The sequence below is a fragment of the Haliaeetus albicilla genome, chromosome 13 (assembly GCF_947461875.1).
Source record: "Haliaeetus albicilla chromosome 13, bHalAlb1.1, whole genome shotgun sequence".
Lineage (NCBI taxonomy): Eukaryota > Metazoa > Chordata > Aves > Accipitriformes > Accipitridae > Haliaeetus > Haliaeetus albicilla.
The window spans coordinates 39,234,934-39,255,824 of record NC_091495.1 but is presented as its reverse complement, the minus strand read 5'-3'; the positions used below and the strand labels follow the sequence as shown (position 1 = coordinate 39,255,824).

At 66.1% G+C, this 20,891-nt stretch overlaps 2 protein-coding genes across 13 annotated transcripts; both read right to left on the bottom strand.

Annotated features, from left to right (window-relative positions):
* Positions 1 to 43: 43 nt before the first annotated feature.
* LOC138688693 (actin filament-associated protein 1-like) lies at positions 44 to 7,581 on the bottom strand. 4 transcript variants are annotated; one of them, XM_069800979.1, is made up of 17 exons: positions 7,403 to 7,581; positions 4,400 to 4,528; positions 4,213 to 4,287; positions 4,018 to 4,112; positions 3,676 to 3,766; positions 3,386 to 3,603; positions 3,129 to 3,308; positions 2,830 to 2,913; positions 2,531 to 2,630; positions 2,238 to 2,455; positions 2,011 to 2,141; positions 1,797 to 1,917; positions 1,595 to 1,688; positions 1,289 to 1,438; positions 1,015 to 1,175; positions 809 to 919; positions 44 to 703 (listed from the first exon to the last, which is right to left on the bottom strand). In XM_069800979.1, the coding sequence occupies exons 1-17, from the start codon at positions 7,416 to 7,418 to the stop codon at positions 677 to 679; spliced, it is 2,001 nt and encodes a 666-aa protein (XP_069657080.1). In that variant the 5' UTR covers positions 7,419 to 7,581; the 3' UTR covers positions 44 to 676. The 4 variants fall into 4 exon arrangements, with proteins under 4 accessions (XP_069657080.1, XP_069657081.1, XP_069657082.1 ...); XM_069800980.1 differs by having other exon boundaries at positions 4,018 to 4,094; positions 7,403 to 7,579; XM_069800981.1 differs by having other exon boundaries at positions 4,213 to 4,284; positions 7,403 to 7,579.
* Positions 7,582 to 7,698: 117 nt separating this feature from the next.
* Positions 7,699 to 19,317, bottom strand: DMTN (dematin actin binding protein). 9 transcript variants are annotated; one of them, XM_069800970.1, is made up of 18 exons: positions 19,122 to 19,317; positions 12,841 to 12,904; positions 12,468 to 12,524; positions 12,100 to 12,250; positions 11,885 to 11,959; positions 11,547 to 11,722; positions 11,365 to 11,409; positions 11,141 to 11,249; positions 10,942 to 10,998; positions 10,718 to 10,870; positions 10,494 to 10,603; positions 10,301 to 10,406; positions 10,111 to 10,175; positions 9,961 to 10,009; positions 9,641 to 9,696; positions 9,389 to 9,448; positions 9,221 to 9,301; positions 7,699 to 9,141 (listed from the first exon to the last, which is right to left on the bottom strand). In XM_069800970.1, exons 3-18 carry the CDS (start codon positions 12,483 to 12,485, stop codon positions 9,028 to 9,030), a joined length of 1,425 nt encoding a protein of 474 aa, XP_069657071.1. In that variant the 5' UTR covers positions 12,486 to 12,524; positions 12,841 to 12,904; positions 19,122 to 19,317; the 3' UTR covers positions 7,699 to 9,027. The 9 variants fall into 9 exon arrangements, with proteins under 9 accessions (XP_069657071.1, XP_069657073.1, XP_069657070.1 ...); XM_069800972.1 differs by lacking the exon at positions 19,122 to 19,317 and adding an exon at positions 17,435 to 17,546; XM_069800969.1 differs by lacking the exon at positions 19,122 to 19,317 and adding an exon at positions 17,085 to 17,359.
* Positions 19,318 to 20,891: the final 1,574 nt, after the last annotated feature.

Here is a 20,891-nt window from a genome sequence, read left to right as displayed (position 1 = left end):
ACCTCTTCCCACAGCACAACCCGGTAGAAGCCAAGTCTTACCATTTTTTTTAATTTTTTTTTTTTTAATCCTTAAAAAAACCCCAACATGTTTCTACAATTAAAAACAAGCCATGACAAACACAGCTGCTGGAAAGCAGCCCAGGGCCCAGCCCGGGTCCCGCCAACTCCAGGGAAGGTGCAATTAAGTGCCCCAAGCAGCCCCCAGCTGCGTGTCCCCCCCCAGCTTGCGTGGTCCGGGGTGTATCCACACCCAGCCCTGTGAGTGGGTGTCCCTGGGTGGGGGGGACGGACGACTGGGGTGCTGCCGGTGCACCATTTTGACCAGACCCGCATCAGGGACAGAGCCAGCAGCTCACGAGGTTGCAACCACAAAATCTGTGCCCCAAAACCAAGGTGCTGGGATGGGCCAGAAGGCAGTGAGCCTGCGAGGGGCTCGCCACCCTCCAGCCCTCATGCCAGAGAAACTAGAAACCCACAGACGGAGAGTTTATATGTATATATATATATATAAAAAATAGATGTGCGTAGTTGTAGCATTGATATTGATGGTTAAAAAACAGATACCAGGCCGGTCCTGCACGATCCACGTGCAGCCCTACATTCTGCTGAGAGATGCCCGGTCCAGCAGGTACGTTTGTGTGTCGGGGGCTGCCCCGGGGCCGCTGCAGCACTGGTCACATCGCAGACTTCATCTCCCACTCCTGGAGAGCGGCCGAGACGGGTGGTCAACCCCCTGCATCCCACCGCCACGTGTGGTACCCGGCTCACCTTAACTCTGCCCACCCCACGCAGGTCCCGGCCGGTACCTTTCTCTTCTGCAGCACTTTTCCCTTTTCGATGAGGACCGGGGAGGGAGATGGCTTCAGGGCACTCTTCGCCGATGCGGTGCGCTTCAACAGCGGCGCGAGGAATGAACCCTGCCGGAAAAACGAAGCGGAGAGAGGGCGATGCCTGCCCTGCTGAACCCTTCATGCTCCCCACACCCTCTGCCTGTCCCCAGTGTCCCCCCAACCTCGGAGCCAGCCGAGCTGGCAGTAGTGGCGATGTGACCCTTCAGTGACTTGCCGATGGCCAGCAGGTTCATCTCGGAGCCGGCTTTCAGCCTGCCCTTCATGCGGCAGGCCCTCTCCAGCTGTCCCACCTTCTCCTCCAGTTTGGGGAAGGCTCTCTTCCCTGCAAGGACAGCAGGGGCACTGCCAAGCCCGGGTACCCCTCAACCCCGCTGGCTGCTCGGGCAAAGGCCAGGCACCCCCCGGCAAAGGGGTAGATCCCCTCTGTCGTCCTACCGATGAGGATATCCAGCCCGTCCCGAGCCCCTTTCCTCTCGGGCAGCGTCAGGGTGCGCTGGGACTGGGGGAGATCCCTGCTCCGGAGCTCGGGGCTCACCTTCGCCCGCTGCGGGCTGGCAGCCCTGTCCTGGAGAGCTGCCGCCGATGCTGGGGTGGAAGGGCACAGGAAGGATGCTCAGGAGGAAGGGCAGAGGAATCGCGGCACACCACCATGCTCGTGGGCACCGCAACCTCCATCCCAGGGCTGGGGTGCATGGGGGGACCCCACTGCTCCCCTGGATGGAGCATCCAGCCTTTACTCACCTGCACTGCCCAGGGCATTGCTGCAGGCACCGGCGGGCAGTGCAGACACGGGTCTCTTGCGCTGGCCCGGCACTGCTCGGTCCAAGCTCTGCGGCTGTGGAAAGAAGCCCAGGAGAAACCCGTGGGCAAGCGGATGGTGGGATCCTGTCCCCCTCACCCTGGGGCTTGTGTGGGGGTGCCAAGGTGCATCAGCAGAGGTTACCAGCTGCTGCAGGCGCTCCACATTGGAGTAGAGGTGCTTGGGGACCTCGGTCGGTGCGAGCTGCCCGAAGGGGTCATCCATGTAGGCGTTGGGGGTCGGGACACGGCGCAGCAGCAGCCCGCTGCAAGAAGGAGGGGGGTCCCATTACTGCCTGCAGCCCCACAGCAGAGCAGGAGGGCTGGGGCCGGCCGTGCCCCGGCCAGCATCTCCTTACCCCGCAGCAGGGCAGCTGCTGGCATCGGCCAGCCTGGGGGTCTCGGTGGGGGCCCTGTCGCCGGCTGGCTCCCCTCCTCCCCTGGCCCGGAGGGTCTTCAACCAGGCTTCCCTCTCCTCATCCGAACAGGTCTGGCACGGGGCAGAGGGTCCAGGCTCAGCGGGTCTACCCCCCCCCGCCCCAGCAAGGAACACGATGGGTGCTGGGGTGCCACGGCGGTTGCTCACCTGCAGCAGGGCGAGCTCCCGGCCCCGCTGGGCGATGCGGATGCGGAGGCGCTGGGGGGACCCGGCGGCCGCCCCCGGGGAGACCTCGCAGCCCTCCAGCCGCAGGGCGCAGACGGGACGCTGGGCACCGCCGGGCTCGGGGAACATACGCAGGGCTCCCTGCCGCACCGCACACCACAGCCGCTGCCACCGCCCGCGCAGCCGCACCGCCAGGAAACCTGTGGGTGCATCCCCCATCAGCAGTGGCACAGGGTGCAGGGACACCCCGTCGTCCAGGTCCCCACACACAGCACCTCCTTTAGCATCCTCTCCAGGCTGGGGGCTGCGGGCAGGGCTCTGCTGGGAGCAATCCTCCTCCTCCTTCTCCTCCTTGCTGAGCTGGGAGCCGGCAGCCTGAGAATGGAGATCCAGAGAGCCCTGTCCCCAGCGGGTTTTAAGCCCCCTGCACCCTGACCCCCACCCTACGGCAATGCAACCCTCCCCAGCATCACCCAACGGGGACAGCAGGGCAGGGAATCGGGGCATTCTCTCGAGACCCCTGGCAGCCCCTTTCCCGTGCCTGGGTTTCCCGGGGGAAGGACAAGCGGCTCACCCTGCTGAACCTCGAGGAAGGTGATGCCGGGATGCTGATGGCTGCCAGCCCGCTCGGGGCATCGCTGCTGACCTCTTCGATCACCTGCCGAGGGAGAGGGGGAGTGCTGCAGCCCCGGGCTCCTGCTCCCCCATCTAACAGGGTTCCAGATACCCCCAGATGGGAGAGGAGCTGGGGACAGACAGGGTCATCCCCAGCCACTTCAGGAGCACCCCAGAAGGGCTGCGTGCCCGTTTTCTCCCTGCCCACCCCTCCCTCCTGCCCATGCAGAGCTCTGCCAGGCTGCAACACCTCCAAACCTTCCTCCAGTCCTCAGCCTGCTGCCGGCTCTGGAAGCCGATGACCAGCGCCTCGCCCGCCGTCCCCGTCACCTTCAGGCTGTGCGGCATCTTCTTACCACGCTTGGCTTTGTAGGCGACGTGGCAGCCCCGTAGGTCCAGCTCCAGCACCGGCTGCGGGTCGGCGGCACACCTGAAGCACTACGGAAGCACGGCGGGGTCGGCAGAGCTCGGAGACCTGCTCCCACCCTCCATCCGTCTTCCTCCAGCCTTCTCACCAGCAGCACATGCTCCCGGACGATGAAAAGCTGCTTTGCCCACTGCCCCAGCCAGCGCTTCCTCCAGAGAAAGCCGCAGAGCTGTGCTTCGGGGCGGCCGAGGGGTTCGGCATCGGGGCCGGCAGCCGGCGGCCGCCGCAGGTAGTGGGCACGGTCCGTCACACCATCCTCATCCTCCCCGTACGACTCATAGTGGCTGCTGTCGGTGTCAGCACCGCCTGAGAGCCGGGAGGATGTCAGGGTGCTGGGCGTACGTGGGTGCTGGGGAGGGGGTGCAGTGGGGTGCTCACCGGAGCCGGTGCATCTGCCGGGGCCGAGGGGTTCGGCATCTTCGTAGGAGTCATCGGCTGGTGGGAATGGCGAGATGCCCGGCACCTTGCTCTGGGGAGAGAAGGGATGCTCTGAAGGTGCTGCCCCCCTGGGGTGGACCTCACGGGGTCCCCAAGGGACTGCTGGGGGGCTCTGCCCAAAGCTGGCAGACAGCACAGGAACCTTCCCGGCCTGGTCGGATGCCCGTGCGAGCAAGGTTGCAGTGCAGGGATGGTCACCGGGTGCCCCTCTCCCATCCCCTGTCCCAGCACAAGCCCCTCTCGTGCACCCACAGCCCCCCAACCTCTCCGCCACCCCCTTACCCCTCCATGCAGGCTCAGGGTGCTGACCGGGCGGCACTCACAAGCTCTCCCTCCTGTTCCATCCACCATCCTGGTTCCTGGGGAGAAAAGCGGGACTGGCAGCCACGTGCCGGGTCGGTGAGGAGCCGGGCATCCCCGGCCACACACGGTGAGCCGCTGGCAGAGATGGGGTACAGGTCAGAACATGCAACTCACCCGGGCTGGCCCGGCCCTGCGGGGTCCCTGGGGAAGGCGAGAGGCAGCGCATGATCATGTACTCTGCATCCTCTGCTGCGGGGGGAGCGCCCGGTCACAGCCCCGCTCCCAGCCCCTTCCCTGCTGCCCACCGGGCACTAAGCGGGGGGCTGCCCCGTCCCCCCCCTACCCGCAGACCCACACTCACACGGGGGGCTCTGCAGCCGGGAGAGGAGATCGGCCACCGACTTCTTCTTGGCCCGAGCCGCGGTGCTGAGGCTTTCCCGGTCCAGGATGAGCAGGAAGGACCGCAGGTCCGACAGCAGTTTGTCCAGGTCTGCGGGGGACAGGGACGTGCCATCATACCCCGCCAGAGGAGGGTGCAGGCAGGGGTGCCTGTCCCCTGCCCACCACACTGGGCAGGGCTGGCAGGGGCTCTCTGATGCCGAGCAAACAGACGTGGGGGTTTACGTGCCCCGTGCCGCCGGCCGTGCCCCCGCTCCCGACACCTGCCCCGGCTCTGTACAATCCCGCTATTGATGGGCCTGGGGTTCCGGGGGAGGATGAGGAGGGGGGGACGAGGACCCACGCCGCTGAAGGCTCCTCTGTGTGCGCTCACAGAGCGGGTTTGTTCCCGGTTGGGCGAGGGGAGCCGTGGCCGTGGGCCACGCTGGGCAGCCCAACGTGCTGCTCCTCCATGCCGTGGAGGAGGAGGAGGAGGCATGGCACATGGGAGCGGCTGATGAAGGCTTCTCCAGGCATGCTGAAAATGCTGAGCATTCACCCGCTGCCCGCTCCAAGGGCAGGGAGCAGGGTCAGGGCTCAGCACCAGCCGGGGACCCCGACTCTGCTGTGCCAAGAAGGAGGGATGGAGTGGGACAAGGAACTGCTTTGTGCCTCCTCGCCCCGGCCGGGGAAGACGGGAGTCCCGCACTCTGTGCAGTGGGATGGGACAGCACTGCCTCCGTCTCGCAGCCCCCTCGAAGTGGAGGAGACGTGGAGGGCCATGGGCACGGGAGGGGGGTCCCGAATGATGGTGGTCCCCTCAGCTCTGGGTCCATGCAAGTGTTTTCCTGCGATGGAGAAGCACATGGCAGAGCAGGACCATGCACAGCCCCAGCCTGGCCCCTCACCCCCTTCCCGCAGAGCCCCCTCACCCTGGGCACCTCCGGCTGCCACCGCAGGAGCGGTCAGATGTCCCCCGGCCCCCCCCCCCCCCCACCCCCCCCCGGGTCCCTGCCTGCCTTCCCCTGGCTCCTTGCTGCTATGCATCTGGAAGTGGTTTGCATCACTCCGCTCTGGTCGCTCCGGGCTCTGCTCCCTGCTCCCAGCTGGGATAAAATGTCGCAGACCCGCTGTCGAAACCCACTGCCTCCTGGCACGGAGCCTGGCTGTGCCGGCTCCCCCCACGCCGCCCCGCTCTGCTCCCAGCCTCTCTCCTCGCCATCCCCCTGCCATTTCCCAACTGGAAGAGGGACAACCCCAGCGAAGCCACAGCCAGCTGGGAATGCTGCCCTGGCGACTCTCCGCAAAGCCCCGGGTGACCCCAGCATCCTCATGCCCTGCCATATCCCTGCATCCCGCATTGCTCCGGGCTGGCAGGGATGCAACGCATCCCCAAAGACAGCGGCAGCCTCCGGGGGAGGCAAGGGCAGGCAGGGGGAAGGAGCCCACGGTCCCATGTGTGTTACAGGGGACACGGGAGAAGGCTCTGCGGAGGTGTTGGCACAGGGGGGAGCACCGTCCCCCTCCCCAGTGTCCCCAGCCGGGGAGCACACACCCCTGCCCGGGGAAGGGGGGAGAGGAAACATCTGGCAGGGCAGCGAGGCTGAGCAATGCCGGAGCTGGGCCCAAACATCTGGATTTCCCTGGAAACTGGGGAAGGGAAAGGGGGGACCAACTCCCTGGGGGGACAAGCGGGGGGGGTGGGCTGGGGCAGGGGCTGGCCGAATGGTCCTGCGGGCAGACTGGGAGCATGGTGGGGGGGATGGGGACTGTCCCTCATGCCCGGTGTGCCTGGCTCTTCCTCTCCCTCCCTTTCTCCTCTCCTCCACCCAGGCCAAATTCCTCGGCAATGACATCTCCGTCCACTCACCCCCTCTCAGCCCTCCCTGCACCCTGCCCCTGTGTTCCCCCCCCCCCGGCCGGCCCTCGATGCCCTCGGTGGGGCAGGAGAACCGTGCCCGCCGGTGCCCGGCCGTGCCCGCAGCCCGGTTCGGAGCAGGCAGGGGTTGCCTTCACCCATGAGGCCACGCCAGCTGCCTGCTGCCTGGGCCAAGGGAAAGGAGCTGAGATGAAAAACAGCTGCCTCGGTCTCCAGGGCGGGAGGAAAACGCCCCCCAAACACACAACCGTCTCCTAGCAAAGTGCCCTGCTCCCATGGGACGTGGGCCAGCCCGATGGCATCCTCATCCTCAGAGGAGGAGGAGGAGGAAGGAGAGGGCTGCCCAAGGGATGCCATGGGAGCGCAGGATCCCCGGTGATGCCAGCACCCGGGGGATTCGGGGCTGGCACCTCTGCCCCGTGGCCGTGTGCATTTTTCTCCATGTAACGATGGGGAAGAGGTGCCCGGGCTCAGCCCTGGACCCCCATGGGGTGCAAGGGGGAGCAGGGGCTTGGGGTCAGCCCAGGGCCCCACTCCGGAGCTCGGGGTGGCTCTCGCCCAGCATGGGATGACTCAGAGCAGGAGGCTGGAGGCTGCTCCTGGCCGCAGCGTGACCCGTCACTGTGGGGAGGCTCTGGGCCACGGCTCGAGGGCGGAGGCGTTTCCCCCCCGAGCCACTGCACCCCCAAATTACCCCAGGGAGGGTGCTGGCAGAAGCCCTGGCATCCCATACCCTGCCACGGCACCGTGCACTGGCACCCCACCGTGTTCGGGGGGGCACCCGAGCACCCCATCCCTGCTCTGACCCCCCCAGCCCTGACACCCACACCTTGTCCCTTGCACCCCCTTCCCTCCCCAGCACCCATCCCACAGCCCCACGCACCTTCCCACTGCCCCACACCCCCGCTCTCCCCCTTTTGCACGCTCTTTTGCACGCTCTCCTCCTTCCCACGCACCCCCTTTCCCCTTCCACCCCCCTTTCACACGCTCATGTCCCCCCCCGCTGCCTCAAGCACACTCTCTACCCTCTCTTTCACCCTTTTGCAGGCTTGCACACCCCCCCACCCTGCAGCACCCCTTTGCACCCAGCCCCCCCCCCCTCCGTACCTCTCTGCCGGGCCATGGTGCGGGTGCGCTCACATCGCGGCTGGACCGGGACCGGGACCGGGACCGGGACCTGGACCGGGACCGGGGCAATGTTGGCCCGGCCCGGCTCGGCTCTCACACGCCCTGCGGGCCCCCAGCACAACACAACCCGACCGGGGCGGGGGGAGAGGCGGGGAAGGGCTCCGCATCCTCCTCGGAGCACCACCGCCATCTGCAGGGACCAGGGGCTGGGGGCGGGCGGGGGGGGGGTTGGTGGGGAAGGTGGGGAGGGGGGAAGCAAAGGAACGGAGCCGGGCTGGATAAAGCCATTTCACCTTTAATTGTAAGCAAAAAATCACTCTCACGCGGATTCTCCGACACCAGCAAATAAAATAAACTCTAACAAAACAGAGAAAGTGAATCACTGTAGTCCAGTCAGAAAACAAACCCATATTTATATATATATTTATAGATATGTTGTTTGTAGAGTAGCAGTGAAAGGCAAGTATGGGCCAGTGATTTCCCGATAAATTACATTCTTTACATCCCAACAAGGTCTAGCGGCTGGAAAGTGGCTGGAAACAGAAATTGGGGAGCGTGGGGGGGGGGAGGCCAGGGGTGCAGGGGCAGAGGGGTCCTGCCCAAAACATGTGCCCAAAGAGAGGATGGGAGAGGTGCAAGAAGGGAAGGTGCGAGAAGGGAAGGTGCTGCCTGGTGCCAAGCCCTGCCTGCACAGCCGTGGGGGGGCCAGGCAGCGCTGCCCAGACGCCAGTGGCCACGGTGCCCATCGAGCCATGCCCTGCTTCTTTTTTGCCCGGCTGCATCGCCCCGGTTCATCGCCCCATCGCCCTGCTGCATCCCCCGGTGCATCAGCCTGCTGCGGGCATATCTGCAGTTAGAAATGCAGCAGGAGCTGCCTCAGAGACCCCCTGCTCTGCCACCCCCTGCCCCATCCCACGGTGTTCCACCTCACCGGCATCCCAGCCCTACCCTCTGCCAGCCCAGTGCCGGGCAGGTTTTGGCAGTGTACGTGTCCTTGCGGTCCTCGCTGCAGCAGCTGGCACAGGAGGGACCGGGGGGGGGTGTTAAAAGGGGGGCTGGAGGGGGGGGCAAGGTGGGATACTGGCCTGGCTTTGCCAGGAGCACATCGGCCTGGCAGTGAGTCGGCCCCCAGGCTCTTCCCAAGTCTCGGGGTGAACGTGTCGGGGGGCAGAGGGGCACTCCGGGTGCGGGGGCCGGAGGCGGCTGACCCCCGGGAGGAGGGAAGCCACCCCGCTGCCCATGTGCCGGAGTCGGCACGCTGCCAGCCAGCCGAAAGCAGAGCCAGGCACTGCCCCTGCCAGCGTGCCTGGGGGGAAGAGGGGGGCACGAAGCACAGAGATGCCCCCCCCACACCTCCCCTCCTGGCTGAACCGTGCCTGCTCCGGACCGGGGTCTGCCCCCAGCCCCATCACCCCGCTGCGAGCCGAGCGGCGGAGGCAGTTTTGAGCCCCCCCCCAAGCCCTTTTCCCGCAGGAGGAGTGAGGAGGGGGGCAGAGCCGGGGGGTCCGGGGGAGAGGGGAAGGGGGGATCCTGGTAAAAACCGGCTGAGAGCCCTAAAGCGGTTACACGGCGCGACACGGACTGAGCTCGGGGCCGAGGCGGGCTCAGAAGAGGAAGGCTTTCTTCTTCAGCTCGTTGCGCTTCCAGAGGGCCAGCTTGCTGAACTCCTCGGGGGGCATCTCGAAGACCCGTAGGAAATCCTCGGGGGAGAGGTGCCGCTGCGGGGGGGGAGAGGAGGGTGATGGGGTGGCGGGTCCCCCTTCTCTGTGCCACCCCCGACCCCAGTTCGGCTCCTACCTCCAGCCTGGTCCTGTCCACGCCGGGCGGCAGCTTCACACGGCCTCGGTTTGTCACCATCAGCATTTCGTAGGGGTAGATCTGCAAGGGTTGGAGGGGGGGGGGGAGGCTGTAAGACCCTCTCCACAGCCCCCCGCCAACCCTGCCTAAGCCCCCAGCCCCGCTCACCTTTTGCTCCAGCATGCTGGGCAGCGAATTGCCTCTGTCCATGCGCCCACGCTGGCCGTTCTGAGGGGGCAAAACCTGACATCAGCCGTGACTCCCCATGTCTCCAGAGGGCTACCCTCTCCCACCCGAAATGAAGCCAAGGTGATGGGCTCCAGCCCAGGGACAGGCAGACCCACCCTCCCCACACTCCCCTCTCCCTAATGGGACACATCGCAGAGGTGGCCCTGGTGTCCGTCTGTCCCCCCAACATACATCACCCTCTCGCTGGGTCTCCACACCGGTAGCCAGATGACTGCTTACCTGCAGGCCTGGAAAAGAGAGAGGAGCAGGGCTCAGCCCCAGGGACCCTCTGCTGTGTGCCCCCCCCATCCTCCCCCGGGTGACGACAAGCCCCGAGAGGTGGTTTTCCACCCTCTGCTGAGCCCAGGCTTGCCCTGGCATCCCCACATCCCTGGGAACATCCCCACATCCCTGGGGAGATCCTCCATCCCTGGGGAGATCCCCACATCCCCAAGGACACCCCCGCATCCCTCATCCCCAGGGTCATCCCCAAGCCACGGGCTGATGCTCACCCGGACTTCCCTTCTCGCTGCCCACCGAGCTGAACTCTGCCGACTGCAGCTGCAAGGGGACAGGGGACAGCATGAGAGCAGTGCCACCCCCAGAGCCCCCCCGAAGCCGTGTGGCCCTGGCAGCGTGGGGGCAGCTGCCTGCCCACTCACCCGGGTGAGGGTGCTCCTGCCAGAGGCGGGCAGTGAGGAGCTCTTGTAGCTCCCCATGTGCAGAGCTGCAAGAGAGCAAGAGACCGTCAGAGGTGCAGGCAGGGCTGCGGGAGCTGGCAGTGGTGCAGGCAGCCGGAGCCACCGAGTGGGGAAGGGAAGGGATGGGATGCAGGAAGAGCATCCCACATACACGTGTGGAAAGGTGTCCGGTCCGGCAGTGAACGGGTTTTTCTCCGGATAGGGAGAGATTTCTCCATCTCCTCCTTCAGGATCAGCTTCCCGAGGTTGGAGGTGACCTGGGGGCGAAGCAACACGGGTGGGGGTCAGTGTCTGCATGTCCCCAGCCCCTCCCAGGGTGCCCACCTGCCTGCTCTGCCCCTCACCTTGCTCAGCTCCTGCCTCTGGAGCTCCCGCAGGTTCTTCATCTCCTCCGTCAGGTCCTCCTCCTCCTCCTCCCCTCTCTTGGAGGCCATCCGCTTCCTCCACTCCGTCTCTGGGGGAGAAAGGGGGACGTTATATCCTCTCCCAGCACCCCTGTGGGGTCTTGGAGGGGGGATAAACCCCCTGGTGCAGCCCACCCCCTCGCCTGCCCCCATTCCCCACCTACCCACGACGGCCAGGGACGGGGGGCACGGCCAGTAGTCAGTCTCGATCTTGGCAGGCTGGTTGGGGTCTGGGGGCTGCGCTGCCGGGAACTTGGAGGATTCGATGATCAAATCCTCTATGAGATGCTTCCCGTGGTGGGCGCCGGGATGGTGCTCTGCGGGGCACAGGGAGGGTGAGGCAGCGCCCTGGGGTGCCCCATCCGATGGGACAGACCCCCTCGCTCACCTTTCTGCCTATAGATCGGAGGCTTCTTGTATATGTTGAGCTCCGTCGTGTCGGTCTCTGCAAGGAAAAAAGGGGTTGGGGGACGGGAATAGGGAGCTCATGGCTCTGGAAGGGTGCTTGCCCAGACCCCCTGGTCTGCGCTGGGGCTCAGGGTCAGGCAACACTGGGGGGGGTGTGTCATGATGCTGGGGGACCGTACCAGGTCGGTGGAAGTGCTGTACACTACTGCGGGCCGAGCTGCTGCCCTGGCGAGAGGTGGGCTGCGGGGCACTGCCGGGGGTCCGGCTCTCCAGCCATTCCCGGATGACCTGCAGGCAAGCGGAGCCGGTGAGCAGCGAGACCCCGGCAATTCGGCATCGCCCCCCTCCTCCTCGGAGCCCCTGCGTGCATCCCAGAGCTGGGGCAAGCGGTGTTGGTACTCACCTCCGGAGATGGAGGAGGAGAGATGGATTTGGGAGACAGGGAGCGCTGCAGAAGGCAAGAAGCAGTTTATTCTGGCAGCCCCACATCTGCCCTCTGGGACCCCTCTCTCTAGGGGGGGGGCTTTCCCCCACTGGCCCCCCCAAAACAACCAGGGGATGCAGGTGGCCCCGGGGCACCCTCACCTCTCGGCTCCGGGGTAGCTCCACGTGCTCCATGAGTGAGTAGGTGAAATGGGGTTCGTAGATCATCAAATCGGGGCGCTCGATGTCCAGGATCGCTTTGTCCTTGGGGATGGCAGCCAGGTCCTTGTAGCCTAGAACCTCATTGTCCATTTTGGCCTGGAAGGAAGGAAAAGCACCTTCGTTTTTGGGTGCAGAAAGGAAACAATGAGGAACGGCGAGGGCTTCCCTGGGGCTGGCATCTTCCATGGCCCCACCAGGGTGATGGAGAGGGTTTGGGGAAGAACATCCCAACCCCACGGATGGAGGGATGTAGTGGGGAGACATGAGTGACCTCTTACCACGATGCTGGAGGGCGATCCGGGGACGCTGGACCCACGGGAGGAACAGACGCTCCCAGGGGAGGTCAGAGGTTGCTGGAAGGAAAAGGGGAGATTTTAGCAAACTTCACCCTCAACACTGCCAGCCCAGGAAGGGGCTCAGGGTCACGGTGAGGACCCCGGGGCATGGCAGGGGGGCCCGGGGACACCCCTGTGCCCCATGGACCTCAGCGCACCGGGGCAAAACATCCTTGGGGATGGGGTATTTCTGGGTGGGCTCTGGGGTCTCCTTTGCTTCAGCGTTGTGGTTCGGGGCAGGGGACAACCCGGGAGGTGACAGTGGCTTGGCCAGGACACTTTGCCACTAGATGGTGCTGCCAGGCTGGGCTGGGAGAAGGAGGAGGAGGAGGAGGAGGAGGAAGGCAGGGCCCTGCTAGCAGCATCCCAGGGTGACTCTGCCGATGTCCTTGGCCACCAGCCCCTGCGTGCCTTCCCTAGCTGCAGGGCTCCCCACTGCCCGCATGCCCCCAGCACCCTGCCCTATGCCCCCAGCACCCTGCCCACCCCCAGCACCCTGCCCATGGCCCCCCCCCCCCCCCCTTACCTTCTGCAGTCTTTCCATTCAGCTGCGGGCTGGAGGGGCTGTGTCAGTCACAGGGTCCTGCATGGGGAGAGCAGGGGCTTCGGGGTACTGCCAGGGTGGGCACGGAGCACCCTGAGGTTGGTCCTAGGGTGAGGTGGGGGACAGAGCCCAGATTCCCACCACCCTCCCGCCACGGGGCTGAGCCCGGCAGCCCCCCGCGCACTGGACCCCAATGTGGCACAAGGCCAGCATGGTCCCACTGTCAAATATTCACACGCTGGCAGCAGGACAGGCTTGCCAGGGGGATGCCACCATCCCCGGGGTGGCCGAATGGCTCCAGGTCTATGCCCCGGGGCAGGGGAGAGGTGCTGGGGCATACCGGACCCCCACTCACCGCTGCCTCTGTGGCTCCACATCCCTCTGGGTGCTAACGCCGGGCTGGGGCTCAGGTGCTGCCTCTGCAAAGGAGATGAGAAAGGTGAGAGTGGCTTGCGGGATGACAACGATGTGAAGTACAACCTTGTCCTCCCAGCTTCCCTGCAAACCCCCCCCCGGTGCCCGCAACACCCTGCCCTGCTGCGTACCGCTCCTGCCCGTGCCGGCTGCCGGCCCCGCTGCCCTGCGGTGGCTGCTGACGAGCGTTGGCAAGCGGAGCAGAGGTAATGAAGCCCTTTGTCAACCGGCAGCGAGCAGCCTCGAGAAGGCTCCAGCAGCAGCGGGACGGGCATGCTGTGCTCAGCCCCTGCCCCACAGCCCCTGGGGCCTGAGCCCTCCCTGTGCTTTAAACCCACAATGCCACAGACAAAGGGGAAAATTCCCCATTCTCCTCAAAACTTCTCCTTTCAGAGGGGAGGGCGCTGGGAAAAACCTCGTGCAATCCAGGCAACAACAGCAACAGCAGGGCAGAGCCTTCCAGCCTTGAAGCCCCCCCCCAGCAGCCTGTGCATGGGGCTGGGGAGATGCCATCGCCTCTGGGGACCCCCAGCCCCGCTGTCCCCCAGCCCCACGGCTCCCAGCACGGGCGCAGAGCCCATCCCTGCAGGATGTAGAGATGGAGAAGGACCAGATCTGACAAAGCCCGGAGCATCCTCCAGCTGCCGGCAACCAGCCCGGCACGAGGTACCGCCCTGGGCTCGCTCTTCCGAGGGTTAAGCCAGGACGAGCAGGCTCTGCCAGCGGCTCTGGGCTTGACCCTCTCCATGCAGGCATCACCCCTCCTTTGAGACCACCCTGCCACAAATAACCCCCGGCTTTGGCACTTGGCGGGGGGTCCTGACCCTCTCACACCCATGCTCAGCACCTTCCAGCCCTCCCAAGGGTCTGCAGGAGCCGGTGCCGGTAGAACGGGCACCCCCAGATTGGCATCGAGCGCGGTACAAGGCGGCATTATCCGCGCACCTGTGAGCTCACGCTTTTCCAGCGGCAGAGCCAGGCAGCCCCCCGCCTCCGGCTGGCACCCCACGGCGCTGGGGGGCACGGGCGGGCTTGGGGGGGCAGGCGGTGGGGACGCGGTGGCACGTGGCGGCGGTGGCAGCGAGCAGATGGATGAGATAGCAAATGGCAGGAGGCAGTGGAAGCGGCAGAGGCCGGCGGGAGGGTGGGTGCGGGGACGGGTGGATGCGGATGCCGGCGGGGAAGGAAAACAAGCCTGAGCCAGGGGTGTGGAGAGATGCCGCGACGGAGACGAAGGGCTGGCGAGGGGTGCTGGGGCTGGACAACCAGCTCCGGTGCTGTCCCCCCCCCCTTGGCCAGGGGACGTGGGGACATCTTATCTTTTGCAAGCAGGGAGCCACCGCCCCAATGGCAGGCTCTTTCCCCATGGCAACCTCCCCGGCAGCCCTCGCTGGCAGGTTCCCTGCACGCTCCCTTGCTCGGCCAAGATAAGGCCGATGCAGCACATGTTTGGGATTTTCCGGGCCAGGAGGGCAAGGGGGAGCAGGGTGAAGGGGGGGGGTAACACCGTGGCCCCCCCTCCCAGGGCGATGCTGCGGGTACCCACGGTGCTTCGCCGGAGCGGGGAGAGAAAGGTGCTGGGCAGGGCTGCATGGGAAGAGGAAGAGCGACGGAGGGAAGGATGGACAGACAGACAGACCACGTGCCGGAGGGGGCTCGCCAGGCTGCAGGGGTGCCACCCCCGGCTGCACAGCACATCCCGGGGGGGGGCCATGGGGAGGGCTGCCGCTGCAGCGGGAAGAGGCCAGTTCCCTCCTCCCCACCCCGAGGAAATCCGGATTTGACTTTTCGCAGCCGCCAAAGCCATCAGCGCCCAGCACTTGGGCCAAGGGCCAGGCTGCAACGAACCCCCTCGCCCGGGGGGGGGAGTAGGCAGGGACCCCCAGCCTTCCTCCCCTCTCCCTCCTCTTCCTCCTCACTGCCTGCCTTGCCCTTGCCTTCGTGCTGGGCACGGGCATCCTGCTGCTCCCGCAGCTGCCCCCGCTCCCCGCCAGCAGCAGAGGGGGGGGAGACACGGTGGGGTCACAAGTTCCCTGAACAGACGGTTCCCGACAGTCCTGGGAACGGTGTCCGGTGCTTCCCAGCCCAGCCCCGGCCTCCTCCTCCTCCTCTTCCCACCGCAACCCCCAAACAAACACAGCACAGGAGAGGCGCCGAGCATCGCCTCCTCCCTGCCTCACTAGGGGAAACCGAGGCATCGCCGCACACGGGGGCCCCACCGGCAACTCGATCGCGGCAGAGCCGAGCCGGCGGGGAGCACGTGGGTCCCCGACCCACGTCTCACCGGTGTCCGGTTCCTCCTTTGTCCTGTTTCTCGTCCTTTCCCTCCCCACCAGAGCATCTCCCGGCAGAGGGGAGCGACCCTTCAGCTATTGACAGCCCATTGCTTCCGTGCCATTGCACCCTTCCCGGCACGGCCCTGCCGAGGGACGCCTCGGTGGCCTTAAAAGCCACCAGCTGCCAGTGCCTGGCCCCTGGGATTTTTCCATCCCCTGAGGTGGAGGGTGTACCCTGCCCGTCCCCCCCCCTCCTGTGGACACAGGGCTGCTCTGTGCCTCAGTTTCCCTGGCTGGGGCGAGGTGGGGAATAGCAGCAATCCGCCCTCTCCATCCAGGAGCAGCTGAAGGGAGCATTTCCACCTCCTCTGGCTGCTCGCTTCTTCCCATCCAAGGAGTCTGGGCCAACCCAGCTGCTCTCCTGGTCCCCAGCCCTGCCAGGAGGCTCTGAGCCCCCCAACAAGTTTCAAGTGGGGATGCCTGGCGCTCACCCTTAAACTCCTGGATGGGGGGGATCCATCCCAGGCCCCCCTGCCCCGATGGCCATGCCGCAGCCCACTTTGGTTAGCGGTTCACGTGGCACGTAATCTGGGATTAAAATGGGATTAGCCTGCTCATCCCGCACGCGGAGGCGCTGGGAGGGACCCACCAGGGGTGTGCGTGGAGGCCGCGTCCCTCCAGGGCTCCTGGCGTGGGGCTGGTGATGGCCCCGGTCCCCAAGGACCCCCCTCCCCCCCAAGCTCTGCCGACCCCGGACACCACCCCACGGGATGCCCTGCGTCGAGCACCTTGGGGTGTCGGTTCCCCGGGTACCCTGATGCCGTACACGGGGCCACCGCGGCGAGGCACCCACCTGGCAGGATGCCGGGTGGTGGGATGCGGCCGGGGGCTCCCCGGGGCTGAGGTGGCAGCTGGTGGCCCAGGTCTTCCCAGGAGAGGTTGGGTTTAGCCCTGCCTGACCACCGGCCCCGCACGCCCACAGCCAGGAGCTGACCCCTCCCCGGGAGACGGCTCCATCCGTGGCCAAGAGCTGGGGGGCTAGGCTTTGCACCCTAGTTTCCCCCTCCCCACCTCAGGGGTAGCGGGGTGATGGGAGTTTGGCCCCTCGGTGCCTTGCCAGCCGAGCTGGATGGGGCTCCAAAATCCCGTGCCCATGGCAAGACCCCAACCGCCACGGCCCCGCCACGCCACACGCAGGGAGCGTCAAACCCCATCACAGCCTGTGCCCGGGGGGGGGGGGGAGGAGTGGGATAGGGGTGCCCCCCCGCTTCCAGCAACAGCGCTGAGACCCCACAAACTCACTCCACAAGTGGGGCTGGGAATGGCTGGGCTGCTCCAGCCTCCTCCCTTGGGACACACGGTGGCAATGTCCCCAGGGAAGAAGGACAGGGGATGTCCCTGCTCTGCCGGCAGCGGCCGAGCTCCGCTGGGGGGGGTCTCCCGGGGGGGTGAATTGGGGTGCTGGGAGCACTGTGCTGCTGTGGAGGGGACACGGGTGGGAGTCCAGGGGAGGGGGGACCCCCATCAGCAATGGAGCCCGTGTCCCTGCCTCGGGTCACCGCCCTTCCCGTCCCCGCGGCCCCCCGGCAAGGGCAGCTGGCTTTGCAGTGCTGGGCTTAGGGAGGGGGCACGGCTGCAGCCCCCGGAAAAGATGGGCGACAAGATGTGGGGCTGTCCCCAGCTCCCCCCCCATCTCCTCCCAGCCTCCCGGGAGCGGGGACTAACGCAGACCCAGGGGAGGGGGAGCGGCGGCACCGAAAAGCAACGGGAAAGCGAAAGGCGGCCGATATCGACCCTGATGAACCGGCCCCCCCCGCCAGACACCCCCCCCACCTCAAGCTGCGTCCCCCCAGCCATGGCCACCTCCCTTCCCTCTCCCCACCGAAGCACGCGGGGTACGGCCACTCACCTAGGGACGGGGACACCGCATACCTCCAGCCGTGGGGAGCTGCGGGGGGACTCCCTTGCCCTCCTTCTCTTGCCTGGCCACCAAATTACCCCACGGGCTGCTGGGCCGGCTGCCCCGGCTGCGGCCAAGCCACCGCCGGCGCGCTGCGGCGCGCATCCGAGAGCGTGACGGCCGGGCACGGGTGTGCGAGCGTGCGGGTGGGCGAGCCTATCTCCCAGCCCCAGCACCGCGGCTGTGCCGCCCGCCGGACCGATAACCGGCGGTGGGGTGCCGGCTAGGGCGGGCGTGCGTGGGTGAGTGGGTGGGTGGGTGAGTGAGTGGGTGGGTGGGTGCCGCTCGCCTCTCCCCACCTCTACTGCTGGCTCAGTCCCTTTCCGAACAAGAGAAGAATTAGCCGGCATCATGACAAAGCAGTATTCGCTCCTGCTGCTGCTCGCTCCCGCTCCTACCGCTTTCCCGGCACAAAGAGGGAGGAAAACATAAATAAACCCGGCGCTGTCTGGCTGCCAGAAATAACCCGGCCGGTGCCGGGGGTCCCCAGGACCCCTGTCCTCCAGCCCCTGCCGCATATGGGGGATGCAGTTGGGGACAGCATCCCCTGCCCCTCCCCTGGCTGGACTTTTGACCCCCCCCCAAGCCCCGCAGTGCTGTGAAAGGGGGGCTGAGCACCCCACGGCGTGTGGGCTGGGCTGCGGCACGGTGGGTGGTGGGTGAGGATGGCACCCCCTCCCTGTCCAGCCCGACCCCCAGCCTGGGTTTGGGGGTTCTCCACGGGCAGCACCTACCCCTCGCTGCCCTGGGAAGGGAAATACAGCAGGAATTTCCATCTCTGGGGCCAACAGAGCCCAGTGAGTGACTGGGAGGTGCTGAGCATCTGCTAAAAATCCAGCCCTGACCTCTGCAGATGCTGCCCTGCCCCTCGGTGCTGCCAGGGAGAGCCCAGAGCCAGGCAGTGGGGAGAACCAGTGCCCCTCGCATCCCGAGCCCCCTGGGTCCTGGGGGTCACGGTCCAGCCCCTGCCTTTGGGCAGAGCCCCCAGGGTTTGGTGGTGGGGCTGGCCGGGCACCCAGGGCTGGACTGGGAGGCAGCGGCCGCTCCCCGTTCCCCCCCAGAGCCCCTCGGCACACGGGCCTGGCTGAAAACCCAGGCGGCCGGCATGGGACCAGTGCCACAGCTGGACCCCCCCCTCCGGGGGCGGCGAGGCTGCGTTGGTGCCGCAGCGCCAGGAGCCAGCGTCTATTCCCGGCTCTGTGTGGGAGAGAGCTGCTTGGTGACAGCAGCTCCGTTTCTGGGTCCTCTCCCCGGCATTACACACCATGCTGTTTGCTGCCTCAGTTTCCCTCCTGGCTCAAGTGAGGGCCGCTGGACCCCCTGGATGCACATCTGGAGGGGGGGCATGCACGCCCAGGGATGCACATCTGGGGGGATGTGTGCCCAGGGGATGCATGCACACGCCTTTTGGTGCCAGGACCAGCCTGGATCGTTGGACCAAGAGCATCACGGCCTCAGCCCCGAGATGCTGCCGTGGCCCCACATGGAAGGGGCTTCTCCAGCCCCAGCCCCGCCGGGAGCCCCCCCCGGGGCTGTGCCTATGAATAATCAAGGCTGCGGCTGCCTCCCCCATGCTAACCCAGTTTCTCAAGCATGAAGACGACTGCAGCGGCTGCTCGGCGGCCACCACCTGCGCCCGGGGCCGCTTGGGTACCCGAACCTGCCGTGGTACCCGCTGTGGGCTCAGCCCCCCGCACTACAGCATCCAGGGGTGTCCGGAGGGAGGGAGGAGTTTGGAAACGCACGTATCCCGCACCAGCCGGGCACCACGCATCAGTTCTTATACCTTCGCGTCCATCCACTGAAATCCAAGCCCGGCCACGCTCGCCGGAGCCTCCCCCCCGTGTGCCCACCGGCCCCGCAGGGTCACCCCTCATCCCGGCGATGCCCTTCAAAGCCAGGCCCAAGACAAGCAGCTGCCGGTCCCTTGCCGGGGGGGGCTGCTGGGGGGCTAGGGCATGGGGGCAGAGGGTAGCAGGGCCCTACCTTCAAGGGAGCCCATGGCCCGCTGCAGGCAGGTCTGCTTGTCCGCCGGGAGCCATGCCTGCGCTGAGCATCCCCTCCCCTGCGCCGCACGGCACGTTGCTACAGCGACCGCCTCCCGCCGCAACCGGCTGGTGCCGAGCGATGGAGGATGTGCAGGAGGATCCTTCGGCCTCACCGAGCGATGGAGGATGTGCCGGAGCCTCGCTGGGCTTCACGGAGCGATGGAGGGTGTGCAGGTGCCTCCTTCGGCTTCACCAAGCGATGGAGGGTGTGCAGGTGCCTCCTTCGGCTTCACTGAGCGATGGAGGGTGTGCAGGTGCCTCCTTCGGCTTCACCGAGCGATGGAGGGTGTGCAGAAGGATCCTTCGGCCTCACTGCCCTTGTGGGATGGGGGCGAGGAGCCTTCCCACAGCCCTGGGTGGGGGGGATGCAGCCCCTGCGCGCCGCTGCGAGGCAGCTGCCCGACCCAAAATTGCCCCCGCTGCTGGGGTTGCAGGGGGCATCGCCCCGGGGGAGCCTGCGCGCCCTGCAAGGGCTGGTCTGGATACGACCCGCGTCCCAGGGGACACCGGCCCCTGCCACCCCAGTGATGCCCCAAGTCCAGATCACGGGAGACTCTGTCAGGACTGGGACACTGTGGGGTACGAGGACCACGGGACTGGGGATGGCAGCGGGGTGTGGGAGGCTGGCACCCATCACCTCTGGGGTCATGGCTGTGGGGAGCTGCCCTCGCTGGCTGCAAACCCCCCACCCAAGCATCCTAAGCCCCCCCCCTCAGTATGCCAAGGCCCCTGAGCATCCCTATCCCACGGGAGAGCAAAGCCTTGGGAAAGGCTGGGCACGCTGCGGCGGGGCGAGACACCCTCCAGTGCACTTTCTGCACAGAGGACATTCCTGTCCCCACCTCCACCCCCCGCCCCAGGTCTCACCTCAAAAAACAAGAAAGAAGCAGTGTGAGGGTTTTTTTTTTCTCTCTTCCCTGGCCATAATTAAAAAGGACTCACCCTTCCGAGCCCTTTCTATCCCGGGAGGTCGAGAAGAAAGAGAGGGGAGGAAGGGGAAAACCGTGAAAGAAAAGAGACGAAGGGCTTGGGAAGGAGAAGAGAAGGCGGTGGAGGGGGGGGAAAGGGATGGGGAAAAATTAAAGCGGAGATTACACAAAGGGAACTCCTCTACCTTTGAAGCTTTGGCTAAATTGGGGAGGGGGCGGCGGGGGCAGGGAGGGTCCGGACCCAGTTGGCCCCTTTCTCAAAGCCCTCTCCTTTCAAGAATGTCTCGAATTCCTGCGGAAACAAGGAGCCGGGGTTGTGGGGCCGAAGGAAACGGGAGGGGAAAAAAAAAAAAATTACTCCGGCCGCTTGGCTAATTCCCGCCTGCCACACCTGGGCAGGCAGTGCCGGGCGCATTGTTCGCCCGTAATTGCTGGGTGTTGCATTTCTCTTCTGCTTTAAAGCTTCATTTAACTCAAACTGTTATAATTTTCTCCCTTCTGCCCCCCCAGCCGTGCTCCCCCCCCTGCATTATGCTAGCGGGGCTTTGTAGGGGCTGGGTGAGCCCCAGTTAACGGATTACATCCTCCCCACAGTCCGGCTGCCACCTCCCAGGGTATTGTCAGAAGGGAAAGCAATTATGGGGAAGGTGGGACGGCACGGGCTGGGGGCACCGAGCTTGGGGCCTGGGGGGACAGCCCGACCAATGGCCACCATGGGGTGGGCGAGCCGGTGGCCCTGGGCTGGGGGAGCAGTGGGTACCACGCTGGGTACCACCCCG

Bases quoted from the DNA above. Each gene is read 5' to 3' on its own strand.
- LOC138688693 (XM_069800979.1), bottom strand. The intron at 1,689-1,796 runs GTAACCTCTGCT...TTCTTTCCACAG, and splicing joins TGGAGCGCCTGCAGCAGCTG to CCGCAGAGCTTGGACCGAGC. The intron at 704-808 runs GTACCGGCCGGG...GCCGCTCTCCAG, and splicing joins AAGTGCTGCAGAAGAGAAAG to GAGTGGGAGATGAAGTCTGC.
- DMTN (XM_069800970.1), bottom strand. The intron at 10,999-11,140 runs GTACGGTCCCCC...TTTTCCTTGCAG, and splicing joins ACAGCACTTCCACCGACCTG to AGACCGACACGACGGAGCTC. The intron at 10,176-10,300 runs GTATGTGGGATG...GCTCTCTTGCAG, and splicing joins CCGGACACCTTTCCACACGT to CTCTGCACATGGGGAGCTAC.